This window comes from Xenopus tropicalis, chromosome 2, assembly GCF_000004195.4.
Source record: "Xenopus tropicalis strain Nigerian chromosome 2, UCB_Xtro_10.0, whole genome shotgun sequence".
NCBI lineage: Eukaryota > Metazoa > Chordata > Amphibia > Anura > Pipidae > Xenopus > Xenopus tropicalis.
In genome coordinates, this window is record NC_030678.2 from 12,595,171 (window position 1) to 12,614,675 (window position 19,505).

Consider the following 19,505-nt stretch of genomic DNA (forward strand, 5'->3'; position numbering starts at 1 on the left):
TGTGTTTATGCCCACGTCAATGGGTTGCATATACTGTACATTCAGCTATGTTTTTGTTAGATGAAGGGGATACCAGGCTTTTTCCACAAAGCTCAAAAATTGCACTCATCACATAACGAACTCATTTTATTATAACCCAGTCTCACAATCACCTCTCACTCCTCTGATCACTTAACACTTTCCTATAATCTCTCCAAAGTTCTGAAGAAAGATTCCCCTATAATTTTCAAGGTTTATTTACATGTACTGCTGCTTGGCGGGTGTAAATCACTGAGCAACAGGGTAGTACACGCTACTAAGTCTTTCAGATTCAAGGAGAATCTTTCTTTAGTACATTGGGGGGGGTATCTCTAGATGAGCATGCTCTACAAGAGCCAATGGCCATGGTTAAAAAGAAGCAACTTTATTTCACATTAATCCTGAAGCGTTTCGGGGGCCCCTGCACCGCCCAATGGCCCCCACAGAAGCCTTTCAAACTCGCCCATCTGACCAACTCCCCCAAGTGCGCCTAAATTAAAATTCCGGTCAGTGCGTTGGGGGAGGCAGGATGGAGACTGGTGGCTCGGTATATTGCCACGCACAGACTGGGTCTGGGCCAGCGGCCCAGTCTAACCCTGGTACAGTGGCTGGGTGAGCTCTAACTATACCTAAGCACATCAAAACAAACCAGAGGGAACACACACTAAATAAAATTAGGCAAATTAAAAGACTCAAACCTTGGGCTGATTTTGCTTCTTTTTCTTGTGTTTGTTCTTAACCTTGATACATTTAGTCTAAGAAAAAAGTAAAAAAAAAAAAATACAAAAAATTATAAAAAGCAAAGTAAATATCATTGAAAATTTACAAACCAGGTAAATGACCTATGTGTCTACATATATACAAGTTTTGAGCACAAATCATTCCTTCCCAAACAAAGCACCATGTGATTATAACCCCTCGCTGTGCTCATGTCTGTCTGTACATGACACCTCTGCTGGGGCAGCCGCTATATCGGTCCCAGCGCATTCTATTTTAGCATGTAAAAACTACTTGTGCCTCTGTGGTTCTTCAAAGTATTATTATGAATAAAGCTTAAAAAGAAGGAACATTTTAATTACTGTGGGGGGGGGGGGGGTCCTAATGATTAAAATCACTTACCTGATCCTGGGTTAGTAGAAAACTGCACCTACCCAGGGTACATGTTTCTTACTTCGCAGTAGAGTGAAAAGACAAACTAACAAAAAAAGCTGCCTTTTTCACAATACTGCGCATGTGTCGGCCCTAGGAGCACCGGCCCAGGGTATCAGGTAAGTAATTTCAATCAATGGGGGGGGGGGCTAACATTTGGAACCCCCTACTCATTGAACCTTTGCATCTCCATTAAGACCAAAAAGGATACAATAATGGCTAAATGTATCATTAGGATAACTTACAGGCTGCTCTTCATCTGACTTCATTCGTATATTGATGCAACAAGGGGCTTCTATAGGGTCTTTATTAACAGAGTCGAGCACATCATTTTTGGAATATGGTATATCTGGAAAGACAATCAAGACAATATATAACCGATCAGGCTTTATAATACAAGTCATTGATGTGAGACAGAGGCACAGACATGCTTTGCTATGAGCAGCCACTGTGAGATACCCCCTCGCCCCCAAGAGAGGATAGGTACACCCAGAGTTTGGGCCTAACTTATGTCAGAGCCTGGTTTGTGCCCCAGTGAAAGTGTCACTAATCTGTATCCTGCTGAATGGCTCTATGAGAGCTCTACTGATTCCTGCAAATCCTCTGCTTTGAGACTCAAGAGATAAAAGAGCAAAAATAATACCTTTTCATTTTAATTTGCAGAGTGAAATAGAATTACTTATAGCGATGGATATGGATAATTAAATAATGATTACATTATTTTAAAAAATCATTCACAAAGACGTATATCTTCTGCTTCTTTGAGCTAAAAAGTTTCCCATACCCACACTGACAGATATGGATCTATAAAAGAAGTGCCCACAGTTGGGTGGAGCCTTTTCAGTTTTGCTAGTATTGTAGTAGACCAACACATATTATTCAGTGTGTTTTGCACAGCTTAGAATTGTGATTAGATTGCTATTACATGCTTATGTGCATTAATTGGATATTGAAAATAAAAATAATGTACCTATCAGCTTACATGACACTTATCCCCGTATATAATAAGGGTGAAGACACACAGAACTACTAGTAGCAGCTACTTTTTCACAGCTACTAAATGCCAGAAAATCCCCTGCCCTAGACAATACTGAGAATTGCCTCTGCTAAAACACACGTAGAGACAATTATCAGTAAATGATCAGCATTGTCTATTTTAGTAGCCGTGACAAGTAGCTTCTACTAGTAGCTCTGTGTGTCCTTACCCTAAAAGGCACTGAGTTTGCCCAGGAGCAGTAACCCATAAAAACCAATAGGATGCTTGCTTTACAAGTAAATGCTACCTGGTGATTGGTTCTTATGGGTTATTGTTTCTGCTTAATGGAGTAACAGGGATGTGGGGAAATTGGGTGCAAAGGAGCCAAAGAGACAATCATCTAGCAAGTTCCCCGCCCACCCTAATCCAGTGCCCCCTCCGACTGACGTGAGTTAATAGTATTTATTAGCAACCCTTACAAACACATAAGGAGAAAAACAAAGGACTTACCCATATCTATAAAATATTTATCTAAATATTTATCCAGCCCGGCAGGCATGGGGACATATCTATTGTCGTCTAGAAACCATATGAAGCAGCGGAATATTTGGATATTTGCTTGACTTAGTTTCTCAGCTGTTTCCACAGATATAGACATGAAGAAGTTTAAAAGTTTTCCGTAGGTTTCGTTCCACCGACCGGCTAGCAACTCGAAATTAAGCTCTTTCAGGAGGCTGCTGTTTATCTCTTGGAACTTCTTTGCTGCCCGATGACCTTGAACAAGACACAATGTTATTTTAGACATTTCAGTCACTAGTGACAGGGAGACCATTATTATTTTAATGGCAAATAATACAAAGGACACTGTGTGCATAAGGAGTAGGGATATGCAGAATCCAGCACTTTTTGTAGGACTTGTATCCGACCAAAATCACAAATACACATTTAAGTTATTTAATATTTAAATGGTTTTCTAGTAGGCTTAAATGATGGAGATCTAAATTATGGGAAGATTCCTTATCCGTTAAAGGGGTGGTTCACCTTTTTGGTTTTCATTATTTATTTTTTATAGGTTTTTTAATTATTTGCCTTCTTCTTTTAACTCTTTGCAGCTTTCAAATGGGGGTCACTGACCCCGGCAGCCAGAAATCTATTGCTCTGTGAGGCTACAGTCTTATTGTTACTTTTTATAATCTTTCTATTCAGGCTTTCCTTCTCATATATCAGCCTCTCATTCAAACCGCTCCCTGGTTGGAAAGGTAATTTGGACCCTAGCAACCAGATAGCTGCTGAAACTCCAAACTGGAGAGCTGTTGAACAAAAAGTGAAATAACTAAAAAAAAAAACCACAAATAAATAAAAAAAATGAAGACCAATAGCAAACACAAATATCTATTGTTTTATTAGATACATTACCTGCTCTATAAATAAAATGCATTTAAGAGTCAACGAAATAAAAAATCAACAGGGATTGTAGTTTGCCAATTGGTTGGACACTCCACAATAATTTTACATTTTCTTATCTTTTAAACAACACATATCAATACTCATGCTCTGGGCTTACGTTCACAATTACTTTTTATGTTTAATGGACATTTATCAAAGTGCCAAAACCATAACTTTGAAGTGAAACACTCCTGAAGAGAAGGGACAGCGAAGAAAGGTGAACTCACCCGTATCTCTAATCATCTTTATAAATGCAGGCAGTTCTAAAGTTAAAGGATAATCTTCCAGCAGGTAGAGGAATATTCTTGTCTTTACTCTATTATTTAAGCTGCACAGATGAGCGAGCAGGACTGCCATTTCATCAGAAGACGATCTACATGTTGTTTCAAAGGAAAAACCATCAAGTTCTTCCTGACTTATAACATTCCATGAGATTAATGAGTTGCACAATGCTTTGGTGCTCTCCACTCCTGTTTTAAAAACCTCCTCCTTATTCAATATAAGCGTCATCATTAAATCATGAGGTGCTACACTATAACGGTTATTACCTGCAAGAAAGGCAAAACAAGACAGGTTAGCTCAGGAGATCTGCCAATAAAATGATTATTAAATGGAGTAGCAGTAATGCAGAGTGTGGGGGCAGAATGTTAAATGTTAAGTAAGGCAATTGGGCAAATGAGAAAGCGATAGAATGTAAGGGAATAGAGGACAGCTGGGTGACAGAAGTGTGAGGCACGTTAGAAGGTAAAGAATTAGGCAGTAAATCAGATAGGAAAGAGAGAAATACAATGGGAAGTATGGAAGAATCCAAAAAGTGAGACACAATGTAATGGAGGGAATGCGGGGAAGGAGGGAGAGAGACAGAATGTGTATGTGGGAATACAGCTATAGGGAAAAGGAGACTGAATGGTGGGTGACAGCGGGTGAGAGGGAAAAAGGGAGTGTGAGACAAATGTGACAGTTAAGTCGACAGTAAGTGTTGGTGGAAATAAGAAGCTGAATTAAGAGTAAGGCAAAAAGTCAGTGACAAAAGATGACAGTTGAATAAGATAGAATGGGTGGGAGAACAAAATAGTATGAAGGAAACAGTGAGATAGATGGGTGGGTTAGGAAAGAAATACAACCGTTGGTGATAGAATGAAAGATCAGAAGGAGTGTGAGACCAGGGAAAAAAAAGGCAGCAGGAGGGCAGAGAAGAATGAGGCTTAATGGGTTGGCTGATGAGTTATTAAGGTGGCCATACACGGGCTGATTTCAGCTGCGGATATTGGTCCTTTAGACCGAATTAGCAGCTTATCTACACGTGTATGGGCACCAACAATGGCCTCCCTGATCTGACCTAAAATTGGCAGATCTCGATCGGGCAGGTTTTTTTCTCCATTGGATCAGGGACCATATTGGCTCGTTTTGCGGTCCCCGAACCGACAGCACCTATGTCCACCGTTTGAATTTGATCGTTTGGCCCTAGGACCCATAGGTGGGCATATCGGGAGAAGATCTGCTCGCTTTGCTGCCTCGCCAAATGGGCGAATCTTAAAGTGTATAGCCACCTTAAGACAGAATGGGGTGGGGGGTTGAAATACAGCTGAGCATGATAGAATGTAAGAGATTGTGAGACCAGGACAGGAGGGCAAAAGTATTGTGACAATGGGGTGGGGATAAGTAAATAAAGATCTAGGATGAAGGGGGTGGAGAAAGAGATAGAAAGAGTGCAAGAGAAGGACAAAATGGAGGAAGAACAAGCACATAACCAGCTCACATATATTATTCCGTTGGTTAGAGGAGATATTTTCTTGCTGCTTCTGTGATTTCTCATTGTGTATCAAGCTCCTGTTCTCTTCAGGTGAGGTCTTCTTTGCTTGTGTTTTACTCTCAGGCTTAATCTTTAACTTCTTATTGCTAATAATGGAAAAAATACCTTAGTTCACTGGCCTATCATATTGGTGCATTTATATTCAGGCGAGTGCTATTTTACAAAGAAATAATGTTTGCTAGGGTTAAAGAGAGACTTGTGCCACCAGCCTAAGAGTGGTGTGTGTAGGAAGCCTCCTTTATTCCTGCTTAAAGGAACAGTAACACCAAAAAATGAAAGTGTATAAAAGTAACTAAAATATAATGTGCTGCTGCCCTGCACTGGTAAAAGTTCTGTGTTTACTTCAGAATGTCTACTATAATTTATATAAATAAGCTGCTATGTAGCCATGGGGGCAGCCATTCAAAGGAGAAAAGGCACAGGCACATAGCAGATAACAGATAAAACACTATTGTATTCTACAGAACTTATCTGTTATCTGCAATGTAACCTGTGCCTTTTCTCCTTTTTTCCAGCTTCAATGGCTGCCCCCATGGCTACACAGCAGCTTATTATATAAATTATAGTAGTGTTACTGTAGCAAACACACCAGTTTTACCAGTGCAGGGCAACAGTGCATTATATTTTTATTACTTTAAAGCTCTTTCATTTTTTGGTGTTACTGTTCCTTTAAGTACCAAATGTAACTTCCGTGCTTCAATCCAGCCCTTTATCAAGCCTACCAGACTTGATAAAGGGCTGGATTGAAGGTCGAAACAATGCCTTTGGCACTTTAAGGGGTTGTTCACCTTTGAGTTAACTCTTAGTATGATGTAGAGAGTAATATTCTGAAACAATTTGCAGTTGGTCTTCATTTTTATTATTTGTAGTTTTTTTTGTTATTTCACATTTTGTTCAGCAGATCTGCAGTTTGGAGTTTTAGCAGTTGCTAAAAGAGTCCAAATTACCTTAGCGACCATAGAACAGTATAAATGAAAGGATGGTAAATGAATAGGAAAGGACCTGAATAGAAAAACAATTTACAAAGAGTAACAATAAAACTGTAGCCTCACAGAGCAATAGTTTTTGGCTGCCGGGGTCAGTGACCCCCATTTAAAAGCTACAAAGAGTTAGAAGAAAAAGACAAAACTATAAGAAATAAATAATGAAGACCAAATGAAAAGTTGCTTAAAAGAGGCAGTTCTATAACATACTAAAACTAAACTTACCTTAAAGGTGAACCACCTCTTTCAAATTAACCAGAGTGCTGCTGACTTCTAATCGTATTATCTGACCCAGGCACTCACCCGGGGCTATGAAGAGCTGGTTTTCCATTGTGTCGCACACCCCTACTGATTTTATCTACAATTTGTTCTTACCTACTTCCTTTATTCTTAACTGTTGGCCTTTGTGGTTCTTTCTTCTTAACAGACTTATCTGCAAACTAGAAGAGGAGAAGCAAATTCATTATTGCAGGTTTATTGGAGACAGGTTTATTGGCTAACGAAGACACTGGGTTACATTTACCAACACTGGTCCAATTTGCACCTGGGCAGTAACCCATAGAAGCCAATCAGTGATTATTATTTGAGCCATCTGCAGGGATTAATGAAAACAAATGTTTGACTGGTTGCCTTTGGCTACTGCTCAGGTACTACCCCAGTAACTTTTGTAAGCAGCTCTTCCTTTTTTTTTTTTTGTTGCCAGATTGCCAAATGAGAAGATCATTGGCTAAAGATGTGATATTTTAGCAGCCACAAGTGCTACAACTTGGTGCTGCCTTGCTAAAATATCTTCCCTGTTCCTAAATTGCTGCCAGTTAAGGCCTTACAGATATGATAGAAAATACCTTCCCTGGGACTGCACTGCTGCCTGAGGTGGATAGTACAGGTATGGGATCCCTTATCTGGAAACCAGTTATCCAGAAAGTTCCAAATGACAGAAAGGCCATCCCCCATAGACTCCATTATAAGCAAATAATTCTAATTTTTAAAAAAAATTTAACTTTTTCCCTGTAATAATAAAACAGTACCTGTACTTGATCCCAACTAAGATATAATTACCCCTTATTGGGGGCAGAACAGCCCTATTGGGTTTATTTAATGGTTAAATGATTCCCTTTTCTCTGTAATAATAAAACAGTACCTGTACTTGATCCCAACTAAGATATAATTACCCCTTATTGGGGGCAGAACAGCCCTATTGGGTTTATTTAATGGTTAAATGATTCCCTTTTCTCTGTAATAATAAAACAGTACCTGTACTTGATCCCAACTAAGATATAATTACCCCTTATTGGGGGCAGAACAGCCCTATTGGGTTTATTTCATGGTTAAATGATTCCCTTTTCTCTGTAATAATAAAACAGTAACTGTACTTGATCCCAACTAAGATATAATTACCGCTTATTGGGGGCAGAAAAACCCTATTGGGTTTATTCAATATTTAAAAGCTTTTACGCAGACTTAAGACATGAAGATCCAAAGTACGGAAAGATCCCTTATTCTGGATAATAGGTCCCATACCTGTATACAAAATACCTATCCTGGCTGGCTCTGTCACCTGTACTTGGCTTTGACCAGATCACATGCATAGTACGATGTGTTACATTTCACAAATATCAACAAAGATTTGAGCCTTACCTCACGTTTTACAAGTCCAGTGGAGTCATAAATAATTATATTAGAGATTTTGCCTTTACAGTCAGGTGTAAAACAAGAGATAGTTAGAAAATCCTAAATTAGGAAAGAAAAACAAAAATGAAAGAATATTAGGGATGCAGTTTTTCCTTATAGATGGAAATGCTTGAAAAGAACAAGCTGTTACCCTGTCAGCTTTATCGGAATAGTTGTTGGCCTTCAGCTTCTTCCAGCAGCAAACATGGAACTCCACTTTACATGACAGGCAACATATCACACGGATAAAACCCTGCAAGGAGAGAGTTGCCATTGGATTTCTCTTCTGTATGAATGGCAAAGCCAGCAGCAGCATTACAAAGTCTCACACAATAACGTGGGGCTGTACACAGAATACACAGGAATTACAAAGAACAACAGAGATTCTAAGAAAGAGTTAAGTTGAATCAGCAGACATTAAGGCTTATGACACATGGGGCTGTGCCATTAGTCTTAGTGTCTGGCATTTCAATTCATCTCTGGTGCCAAATCAGCAGGAACCTGCAAGATCATGTTTTTGGGCAACAACCGCATGGTGCTTTCTTTTAATGCCAAGGAATGGATTTTGATTTAATGTCTTATAGGGAATGTCTCATGGGAAAACATGTTTGTTTGTTTTAAAAAAACACAACAAGTTTGCAGCCAAATTAATTTTATCATGCCGCCCTTCCCAATTTATTTTTACTTTTAAATATATAAAATGACAGGGCTTACCTTGAAATCAGGATCCGTAAAATATATCTGCGGTTTTGGCAAACTAAGGCATTGCTTATACCGACAAATGGCATCTGGCTTTGGAGGAAACTTGCATTCTTCTATACGGTTTTCTAAAAGTGACTGGAATATAAATAAGACATTCATCATGCTTCTGATGACACGTTCCTTTCAATCTGGGGTAAGGGACTAACTGCCCCGGCAGCATTTTGGATATATTTGGGTGGAAGGGTGGTTGGAGTCAAGATATCCCTTACTTAAGTCACAAATAAGCTTGACTGTAATAATTAGATGTAGGGATTTTATAGGGAGTAAACCATTAATTATATATAAAGAGAATCAAATCATTTTGGCAAAAACTGATATAAGGTTATAGGAGCTGGGGATACGTATATTAATCTAACTTGCACATAAACTCTCAAATAAAGTTTAAATATTAGTGACAATAAAGGGTAAAAGTATAACTAGAAAATCAATATGAGCTTATCTATGAAGGACCACATAAAATGACATTTTGGTTACGTAAAGACATTTTATTTGAACAAGCTATTGATTTAAGGTGCACTCTTGTAGGTACGATAATTAGGGAAACAGCTATTGTAATTTAGCTCAAACCACCATATGATACTAATATAATTAAACAAGCTTCAATCTGATTGGTTAAGTAGTAGAAGCACCTCAAGTTTAACATTGACATGTTGTGTAAAATACAAATATAAATAAAGGTCTCCCCACCAATCAGGTAGGACAAAGACTACTGGTCGGTGTCTGTTCTCTTGCTTGCAATAACAGTTTCTCCCTACAGCTGACGATCAACAATGTACATATTAGAGCAGTTAGACCCCGAAATACTGCTTATCCTATGCACACATTTATTTCTGGTTTCAGAGCCATTTAACATATTAAGATATTTTATATTTTTTATTATTATAAGCACTACCTGCTGGTCGGTTCCAGCTCATCACTATTCTCACTGTATGTCTCCGACCATAGTTACATGAGCTGACCAGCATGAATTACAAAACACAGCCATTTTGGCAGCAGGGACAGAGTTTAACTAAGGGGAAGGTAGTAAAAAACAAAAAAATTATAATTTTTCAATAAAAAGATTACAAAAAAAATGGTATGTTGAATTTAAAACAAAAGGCTGAATACATATTCTACATATTATGCAGTACTTATGCTGTCTTTAGAGAATGCCATATATAGCAGTGGCCACAAATATGTATAAATGGAAAGATGAAGAAAAGGATTGCACCTTAAGGTGCCTATACATGCAACAATATTATCGTATGAAACAAGGTTTCATACAATATTCGGTGTGTGTATGTTGAGTTGACGAGATGAGCAATATATCAAAGGCTTTTCTAGATATCTGTGGCCTCATCAGCCCACCATATACGCACCTTCATTGATTTGTCATGGTGGAAAATTTTGTTTGGGCGCCAAAAGATCACAGTAGGTTAATGCTGAATCATCAGATAGGGGTAGAATTATATTGTCCCTACCTACATATCTGATGATTCAGCTCTTACGAACGATTTCCTGCAACCAATGGTCGCGGGAAAGATCATAATTGTAATGTATATGGCCCCCATTACACAGCAATGTATCCATAACAGCTCAATAAACAAACATATTGCCATATATAAAATTAAGGAATTTACCTGCAGTTTTTCAGGCCTTGACTCTTCAAGGACTATAGGTGTAGTCGGCCACGTTAGAATCCCTGGCATCATCTTGAGCTTTACCATAGTATGTGATTTGACGTACTGATTTAATGCATCAGAAAATCTGTGGGAACACACAAGAATCATAGGAATGTCACTGACAGTTTGAATAAGATGTTTAAAAAGTCAGAAGAACTAATGATAGGCTTCATGATACAGGTATGGGTTCTATTATCCAGAAACCCATAATTCAGAAAGCAGCAAAATACAGCAGTGCCATTACTGTTTAACACTAACCTCATTAATGACCGATTTTGTTATTCTGTGAGATAAGACAAAGTTAAATTAAAGCTGGCTGTACACATACCAATACTATAGAACAAAATGAAGTAAGTCTATGTAGGTTTGCCGTTCCCAACCAATATTCCTGCACTAAGGGTATAAGTTGGTTCAAGATATATATAATTTTTCTGCAAATGTCTGTCAGAACAGGAGGCAGTGAAGGGGATAAAGGAGTGTATGGCCTCTTGTATGCTGTCCCTCCTTGGCCCACACCAATTGGTCTGTACACCTTAAGCTAGCAGAAAACCATGCGGATACTAACACATCCCTAATTATTCTTTTTCATATTTAAATGCTAAGCTTAATTGTGTTACACCTTTCTTAGGAGGAGATTTAATAATATTTAAACAAAGAAAAGAAGCCAAGTAAAGCAACTGGACTTCCATTCAAACAAACAATGATATGCCCATTATTTCAAATCAAATGAGAACAAAATCTCATCAGGCTGAGCTCTAGAATTCTTACTTAGAAAAAAATGTAATGAAAATTGATAAACAGAATAATATATTGGATCTGCAAGAGAAGAAATGTCATATCAGCCTCTGAGATAACATCATATGGAAGTTAGCAGGAAAAAACCTACCTATTTTGCCTATAATATACATTGCCGATGCCATAAAAAGCCAAGCAGTTAAACCTCTCTTTGGTGAACTGAGTTATAATTTTCTTCAGCTGGTCTTCAGCTTTGGTCAGCTCCTATAAAGGAATCAAATAAATGAGATTCAGGAGTCAAGGCTATTGCAAATGAAGGAAAAAACTGAAAGCAAACACACACACACACACACACACACACACACACACACCTGCACAGAGATGTTAGACTCTCAACCGGAACAAAGAAGTACCTGTAGCAGATAACAAGACCTGCTCTCGCTGCAGAAAACTACAATCCCCAGCATGCCTCACCATATTTGCAGACAAAGAAATCCTGGGAGTTGCAGTTTAGAAACAGGAGCCCTGATATAGGTATATAGCATGTCTGAGCAAGGTCATTACTGCCACACTGATACCTGCTGGTAACCACTAATGCTTAAAGGGATACTGTCAGGATTTTTATGGGATACTTTTTATTTCTAAATTACACTTTATTCTTGAACCAACAAATGTATTTGTAGCTGTAATATTGGTGTGTAGGCGCCATCTCAGTGCATTGTGCCTGAGTCTGAGCTTTCAGCCAGCGCTACACATTAGAACTGCTTTCAGCTAACCTATTGTTTCTCCTACTCCCATGTAACTGGAGGAGTCCCAAGCCGGACTTGGATTTCTTACTATTGAGTGCTATTCTGATACCTACTGAGAGCTGCTATCTTGCTCCCTTCCCATTGTTCTGCTGATCGGCTGCTGGGGGTGAGGGGGGGTATCACTCCAACTTGCAGCGCAGCAGTAAAGTGTGCCTGAGTCTTAGCTTTCAGAAGGAGCCAGCGCTACACATTAGAACTTCTTTCAGCTAACCTATTGTTTCTCCTACTCCCATGTAACTGGAGGAGTCCCAAGCCGGACTTGGATTTCTTACTATTGAGTGCTATTCTGATACCTACTGAGAGCTGCTATCTTGCTCCCTTCCCATTGTTCTGCTGATCGGCTGCTGGGGGTGAGGGGGGGGGGTATCACTCCAACTTGCAGCGCAGCAGTAAAGTGTGACTGAAGTTTATCAGAGGCCACATGGCTGAGGCACCCTGGGAAATGAAGAATATGGCTAGCCCCATGGGAAAAACAGATTACAGTGCAGGATTCTGCTGGAGAAGCTCTATTAACTGATGAGTTTTGAAAAAAAACAAACATGTTTTCCCATGACAGTATTTCTTTAACTACATCATACCAACTAGCAAGTTTATATCACATACCTCACATTGCCCAGTGCCAAGCAGTGCATTAGCATAGCCGTAGAGGAGCACCACATAGTCTATATTAGATAGATAGAATCTCTGTTGGGATTGAAAGAAAATACAATGAGAATGTTTTATTTACCTATGATTTCCTGTAATGGGAAGAACAGACATTAAAGGAACAGTAACACCAAAAAATGAATGTGTATAAAAATAATTAATATATTATGTACTGTTGGCCTGCACTGGTACAGCTGGGGTGTTTGCTTCATAAACCCTACTATAGTTATATAAATACCCTGCTGTGTAGCCATGGGGGCAGCCATTTAAATTGAAAAAAGGAGAAAAGGCACAGGTTACTAAGCAGATAACAGATAAGTAGCATAGATTCTCATTGTATTCTACTCAGTTTATCTGTTATCTTCTTATGTAACCTGTGCCTTTTCTCCTTTTTTCAATTTAAATGGCTGCCCCCATGGCTACACAGCAGGGTATTTATATAACTATAGTAGTGTTTATGAAGCAAACACACAACTTTTACCAGTGCAGGCCAACAGTACATAATATATTAATTATTTTTATACACATTCATTTTTTGGTGTTACTGTTCCTTTAAACAAAGAAGAAAATTGTATCTTGCTTATAGAAGAATGTACTCCCTTCCATGCACTGGGAAGAAATTAGACGATTATTCTACTGTTAAATATTCTATTTAGTGACTACACTAAGGGCCCTGACAAATGGGGCTCTTCATCATGTAGCAAGAAGTCGTCTCTTACCCGCCCCTTTACATTTCCTTCAATCACAGCATGTATTGCTGGTAATTGCACAAAACTGGGGACACATCACCCTTAAGGGCCATATTTTAAAGGTAAAATACCTATGTTGGCATTCATGGCACCTCTTTGTGCTGGCTATAGAGTTTCCCTTTTTGGCTATGGAGTGCCATTTAAAGGACCATTGGGTTAGCAGAAACAAAAACCAGCTGAGAAGTATCAGGAGACACGTCCTGCATCATTAACCTTCTTGCAGGCAGCCGGTTGGACAGAACAGTAGGCGGCACTCCTGCTGCAAATTTATGATATTCACTGTATAAAACTGCAAATATCAAGAACACTACATTTAAAAAAAAAAAAACCATGTAAACTGCAAAGATCTCGGCAATTTGTTTTAGTGTGTTTAGTAGCCCCTTCAACTTTCTGTGATACTGAGGGCCTTGAACAATTGGGCATTTTCCAAGAGGCTGTAAAATGAGAATTGCTTACCTGGAGGTCAGATGCAGCCAAGATATCCAACAATTTAGAAAAATATCCTAGTGCATTATGGCACCGGCTGTCTGCAAGCGCCTCACACCCATCGCGCACTAACGACTTAACCATGTCTTGCAGAGTTGATAGATCCATCTAGATAAATAACCACAGACACAATAGCTATTCCAGGCTCCAAGAAGACAAAAAGGTTTCCATACAGACACCAATATTATTGTATGAAACAAGGTTTTGTACAGTATTCTGTGCATGTATTGGGTGCCTGTGAAGGTGCCCAATTATTTGATGTACCCAAATCAATGGTCACAGGAAAGATAATTATTGTAACGTGTATGGCCACCTTAATAGATATTTTCTAAAAGCAAATGCAACAGGGTATGGTTAATTGAAATGATGGTGGCAATTCACTATGACCTGAGACTAAAGCGCACTTTCTTGTTTAGGTGCCGCTTTGAGAGCCAACAAGTGTTTGGGTGCAATGCAGTCATGCGCCTATAGCCCAGCACTAAATAATTATTCCCCAAAAATCTTATCCTGATTGGTAAGGGCTCCACATAACTTGGAATCCAGTGGATCAGAGGGAAGGTCATTTAGTCTCAACATTTAAAAAAAAAAAAAAAAAAAAAATCATGGAGATAAGATTAATGACTATGAGTGAAATAATATCAGGTAGGTGCTGCTGCCTTGCTAAGCTTACTTGCCTGTATATATCCAGTTAAGGGCTCTAAATCCTGCAGTGCAATAAACAGTGCATTTCCCATAGGATCCATGGCCACTGGGGTCTGAATACTCTTTTATAAAGCCTACAGCACAAGTCATTTGGCCCCTGCCTGACATTGCCACAGGCCTAAAGATAGTGCAAATATCTTCCCGGTTTCTGTTGCATAAAAATAACGTTATATGTGCCTATAATTTTACACAATGGCACCAAAGCTTTTCTGAGTAAAGACTTGCTTTTTCCTTGTGTGTGTGTTTCACAGTGTGACACAGTGGGGTCTCTTTTTAAAAGAAAACAAATCATGGATTTCCTTACCTGTGAATAATTACATGATACATCCTTCTGGTTTTCCTTAGGATCAGACTTTGCATTAGATACCCTAGAAAAACAGCAGAGTTGAAGGTATGTATATATGGGATTGGGAATTACACTAGCATGATTTATTTAAATCACACACAATTCCCTCCCCAGGTCCAGACTGGGATACCAACTAGGCCCTGAAATCTCAAGTACACAAAGACCCAAACAGCCCCCCCACTGGTCTGGTAAATAGTGACTGTCTGTGGCATCTTACAGCAGCCCCTCTGCATTTGCCAGTCTGGGCTTGGCCCTCCCCAGGGAGCAGTGTACATTAGCCTCAGATCAAAGGCTAAGATAAAGTGTAACCAACCCTGTTTGTGTGTTTGTGAGGCACAGGCATGTGTATATCTGGAATCCCAACCATTTAGCGAGAGACAAGCTTGTTAAATGCAATAAAGAATGTCACCGACAGTAGCATGAATTTGAAGAAACACACATCCTCATGCATGCACTAAAAGTATAAAAATATAACTATTCCTTCCCAATGTATAGCGGTAGGGCTGCTATCAGAAATCATGGAGCACCATACTCCTTAGCTAACAGGGCCCACTCTTTCAGTTCACCTGGTAATTAGCCCACTGCCCTTCCAAGCCCATTGGGCGGTGGGCCCTGCCAACTAAGCATAACAGGGCTCCAATTTAAAACAAACAGACCCTGCCCTATCCCCTCAGACCATGCCCCTCTTTGGCAATAATCAACAGAAGCGCATTTCTTTGTGGCCTGCATATTGGACACTTTAATTTGCCAGCAGTGTACCACAAACAGCTGCTCTAACAGAATGCTTGCTTTTCAGTTGGACTGCTATAGTAAGGTTCCAGAATCTGTGCGCTACATTAGGCCCAGCCTTCAACTAGATTGTTATTATATATACATAGCTCAATGCAGACAAACTGTACATGCAGATGGCTAAAGCAAGGGCAAAAGAAAGGTCACTTTCTGTTTCTGCCAGCAGGGAGGAAATTCTTTTTGGGAATCTGCCCTTTCAGTGTGTAATTCTTCAGACATACGATGAGATATAATTAGTTTTTGCATATAGCAAGTTCTTTGTAAGAGCAGTTTTTTGTTTTTCTGTGCTGTGAATATGGATCTCTATACTCTCCCACTGGTACCTGCCTTTCCCTCCTGTACTCCATGTAACGCTCCCATATCTATACTGTGATTTCTTTGTTTAAGGTTCTGACTCTTAGAGTCGGTGTCAAATGAACTGCTCAAGTGGTACCCGGAAACTGAATTCCCCCTCGACACAGGGAAATATATCTAGACAAAACACACTGCTGAATATGAAGGCTTACAGGCAAATGTTTCTGTTAAAAAAATCTCTTTGTGAATGCATTTGTTTTTTTAAAATAAGTTTAATTTATGTAATATTATTTAAAGGCACAGTACCCTCATTTTAAGCTAGTTTCCTTTTGTATTTGGATATAAGTGTATATGAATATAAGTTTTCAAAGAAAAGCATATCAATAACATGAAAGAAATGGCCTTCAAACTCCTTTCTTTGGGGCCCACAGTATTTAACAGACTGGCAGGCTCTAAAAACACCCCATTTGTTAAAGTATTTATCGCTACTGTAGAGCATAAAAGGCTCTAACACTCACCTTAATTTTTCAGATTCTCCCCCTTTCCCCTTTGATTTGCCCTTCTTCTGATTTTGCCCTGAAATAAAAAGAGAATCATTTAAGAGGACCATATGCCAATGTCATGTTCATCCCTCTGATCTGTAAAGATGGCCATACATGGGAAAACCTTACAGCTATAAGTGATTAGAGTCACTGTGGGGTGCCTAAATGTTTTAAATTAATATTTAGTATGATGCAAGCAGTCATAATCTGAGTTTATTTACAATTGGTCTTTGGAAGTATTAAGCATTTTGTTTTGCAGCTGTCTGGTTGCTATGGTCCAAGGTACCCTAGCAAACTGAAACCTGAATAATAAAAAGGTAAGCAATAAAAAGTAGCAAAACTACAACTAGAAAGGGAAGTTTGAGAACAAACTTCATGTTGGTTTGAAAAAACGTGAGGTTTGGGGACCCTGACTTTAATAGTGTCTGAATGGCAGCAATTTATATCTCCCCACTGAAAGTCAACGAGTGACATCTGATTGGCGGTTGGTGGTTCCACCCACTTTTTCTAACCTGGAACTGCAGTTGCCCAGTGACTAACTCTGCAAAGTTTAGGGACCCTGGGATTAATAGTTAAAGAATGGCAGCATCTTAAATTTAAACCAATAAAAGTCAAGTGAATTGTGATTGGTGGTTGGTGGGCGTGCCCCCCTTTTCTAACCTTGAGTCGAAGTCACCCAGTGACAAACTGCAAAGTTTGGGGATCCTGGCATAAATAGTGTGAGAATAACAGCATTTTATATTTAAACCAATGAAATTCAATGGATGCAATCTGATTGGCTGTTAGTGGCCCAACCCACTTTTCCTGCCTACACATATGCCTATTACCATAAGACTATGGAGAAGATACTAAAGATACATGGTAAGATTTGCTCGTTTGGCACAGTCACCAGACAAGCAAATCTTTCCCCGATATGCCCACCTTGGGGCCAAACAATTGCACTGCACTCATGTGGGATAGGAAAATTCTGAGCGAGAGCCGTATCAATGAGCCAATGCAGTGCCCGATCCAACAAAAAATAAAGTCTGTCCGATTGACATCTGACTAAAGGTCCCCATACACGGGCCGACTATAGCTGCCGATATCAGTCCCTTGGACCGATTCAGCAGCTAATCGGCCCGTGTATGGGGAGAGCAGAGCGGCCTGGCCGACCGATATCTGGCCTGAAAGTGGCCAGATCTCGATCGGCCAGGTTAGAAAATCCGGTCGGATCGGGGACCGCATCGGCTCGTTGATGCGGTCCCCGAACCGACTGCCCCATAACCACAAATGTAATCCGATCGTTTGGCCCCAGGGCCAAACGATCGGATTATTTTTTTTTTTAAGTCCCTTGCTACCCGATATCGCCCACCCGTAGGTGGGGATATTGGGTGAAGATCCGCTCGCTTGGCAACATCGCCAAGCGAGCGGATCTTATAGTGTATGGGCACCTTAATTTTTAGTCAGATATCGGTCGGGTAACCTGTTATAGTGTATGGGCACCTTAATTTTTAGTCAGATATCGGTCGGGTAACCTGTTATAGTGTATGGGCACCTTAATTTTTAGCCAGATATCGGTCGGGTAACCTGCCTATACACAGGCAGATAAGGTGCTGAGTTGGTCTTAAAGGAACAGTAACACCAAAAAATGAAAGAGCTTTAAAGTAATAAAAATATAATGCACTGTTGCCCTGCACTGGTAAAACTGGTGTGTTTGCTACAGTAACACTACTATAATTTATATAATAAGCTGCTGTGTAGCCCCGGGGGCAGCCATTCAGGCTGGAAAAAAGGAGAAAAGGCACAGGTTACATAGCAGATAACAGACAAGTTCTGTAGAATACAATAGTGTTTTATCTGTTATCTGCTATGTGCCTGTGCCTTTTCTCCTTTGAATGGCTGCCTCCATGGCTACACAGCAGCTTAATATATAAATTATAGTAGACTTTCTGAAGTAAACACACAACTTTTACCAGTGCAGGGCAGCAGCACATTATATTTTAGTTACTTTTATACACTTTCATTTTTTGGTGTTATTGTTCCTTTAAGGACCTGAACTGGCAGCTAAAATCTGCCTGTGTATGGCCACCTTTAAAGTGTAACAGATCAGGATACTTAGCAGAGAGACAATGTTATTCACTTACCAGTTACATTATCAGAAATAATGTCCTTATTTTCTAAAGTGGCCCCATCACTTTCCTAGGGGAAAAAAGCAAGAAAAGTTTAGCAAAAAAAATATGGACTCCAATAAAGGAGGCAAGTAACCCTACCATTTCATGTTTACACATTCTAAACACATTCAATTACAGGAGTTAAGGGCAGGGGTACATGGGGAGATTAGTCGCGCCGTGACAAATCTCCGTTGTTGCAGGCGACTAATCTCCCCGCAATGCCATCCCACCGGCTAGAATGTAAATCGCCAGTGGGATGGCATACGCGTCGATGCGATGTCCTGCAGTTACCCAAAGTTGTCTTCAGAGGCGACTTCGGGACATGCCATCCCACCAGCGGTTTACATTCTAGCCGGTGGGATTGAATTGCAAGGAGATTAGTCGCCCGCGACAACAGAGGTTTGTCGCGGCACGACTAATCTCCCCGTGTACCCCTGCCCTAACGCTAACATAGGTGACACAGACCTAAAAAGGCAACAAAAAAAAACAAATTTGGCAGAATACTCAACTGAATCCGAACCCAAATTTGCAAACAGCTGAACAGATAAAATATGAGGGCCGGCACAGAACTCAGGCACATAAAGAGTTGCCCCTCTGAAAGCCAAGAGTGATCTCTCCCAGCAGGAAACAAGTTTATATACTCCACATCATGCACAGGGTTAACAAGAAACCACAAAAATCCACAATATTGGAGGCAAATAAGATAACATATAAGGTATTTGCAGAAAATTTCAAGGCCATACTCCCTACCAACGATCTCTCCCACTTCCTTTGTAACA

At 39.7% G+C, this 19,505-nt stretch overlaps 1 protein-coding gene across 2 annotated transcripts in view; it reads right to left on the reverse strand.

Annotated features, from left to right (window-relative positions):
• The window catches only part of ttc3 (tetratricopeptide repeat domain 3), a 56,896-nt gene that overhangs the window by 14,006 nt on the left and 23,385 nt on the right, over window positions 1-19,505 (reverse strand). For both annotated transcript variants that reach the window (XM_031896550.1, XM_004912114.4), the window contains exons 15-30: window positions 18,700-18,754; window positions 16,553-16,610; window positions 14,910-14,973; window positions 13,874-14,011; window positions 12,627-12,707; window positions 11,366-11,478; window positions 10,438-10,564; window positions 8,771-8,893; window positions 8,208-8,309; window positions 8,024-8,116; window positions 6,761-6,825; window positions 5,349-5,488; window positions 3,817-4,137; window positions 2,654-2,917; window positions 1,413-1,516; window positions 717-773 (exon numbers count right to left, since the gene is read on the reverse strand). In XM_031896550.1, the coding sequence (XP_031752410.1) occupies window positions 717-773; window positions 1,413-1,516; window positions 2,654-2,917; window positions 3,817-4,137; window positions 5,349-5,488; window positions 6,761-6,825; window positions 8,024-8,116; window positions 8,208-8,309; window positions 8,771-8,893; window positions 10,438-10,564; window positions 11,366-11,478; window positions 12,627-12,707; window positions 13,874-14,011; window positions 14,910-14,973; window positions 16,553-16,610; window positions 18,700-18,754 (1,905 nt within the window). The remainder of the gene's footprint in view (window positions 1-716; window positions 774-1,412; window positions 1,517-2,653; window positions 2,918-3,816; window positions 4,138-5,348; window positions 5,489-6,760; window positions 6,826-8,023; window positions 8,117-8,207; window positions 8,310-8,770; window positions 8,894-10,437; window positions 10,565-11,365; window positions 11,479-12,626; window positions 12,708-13,873; window positions 14,012-14,909; window positions 14,974-16,552; window positions 16,611-18,699; window positions 18,755-19,505) is intronic.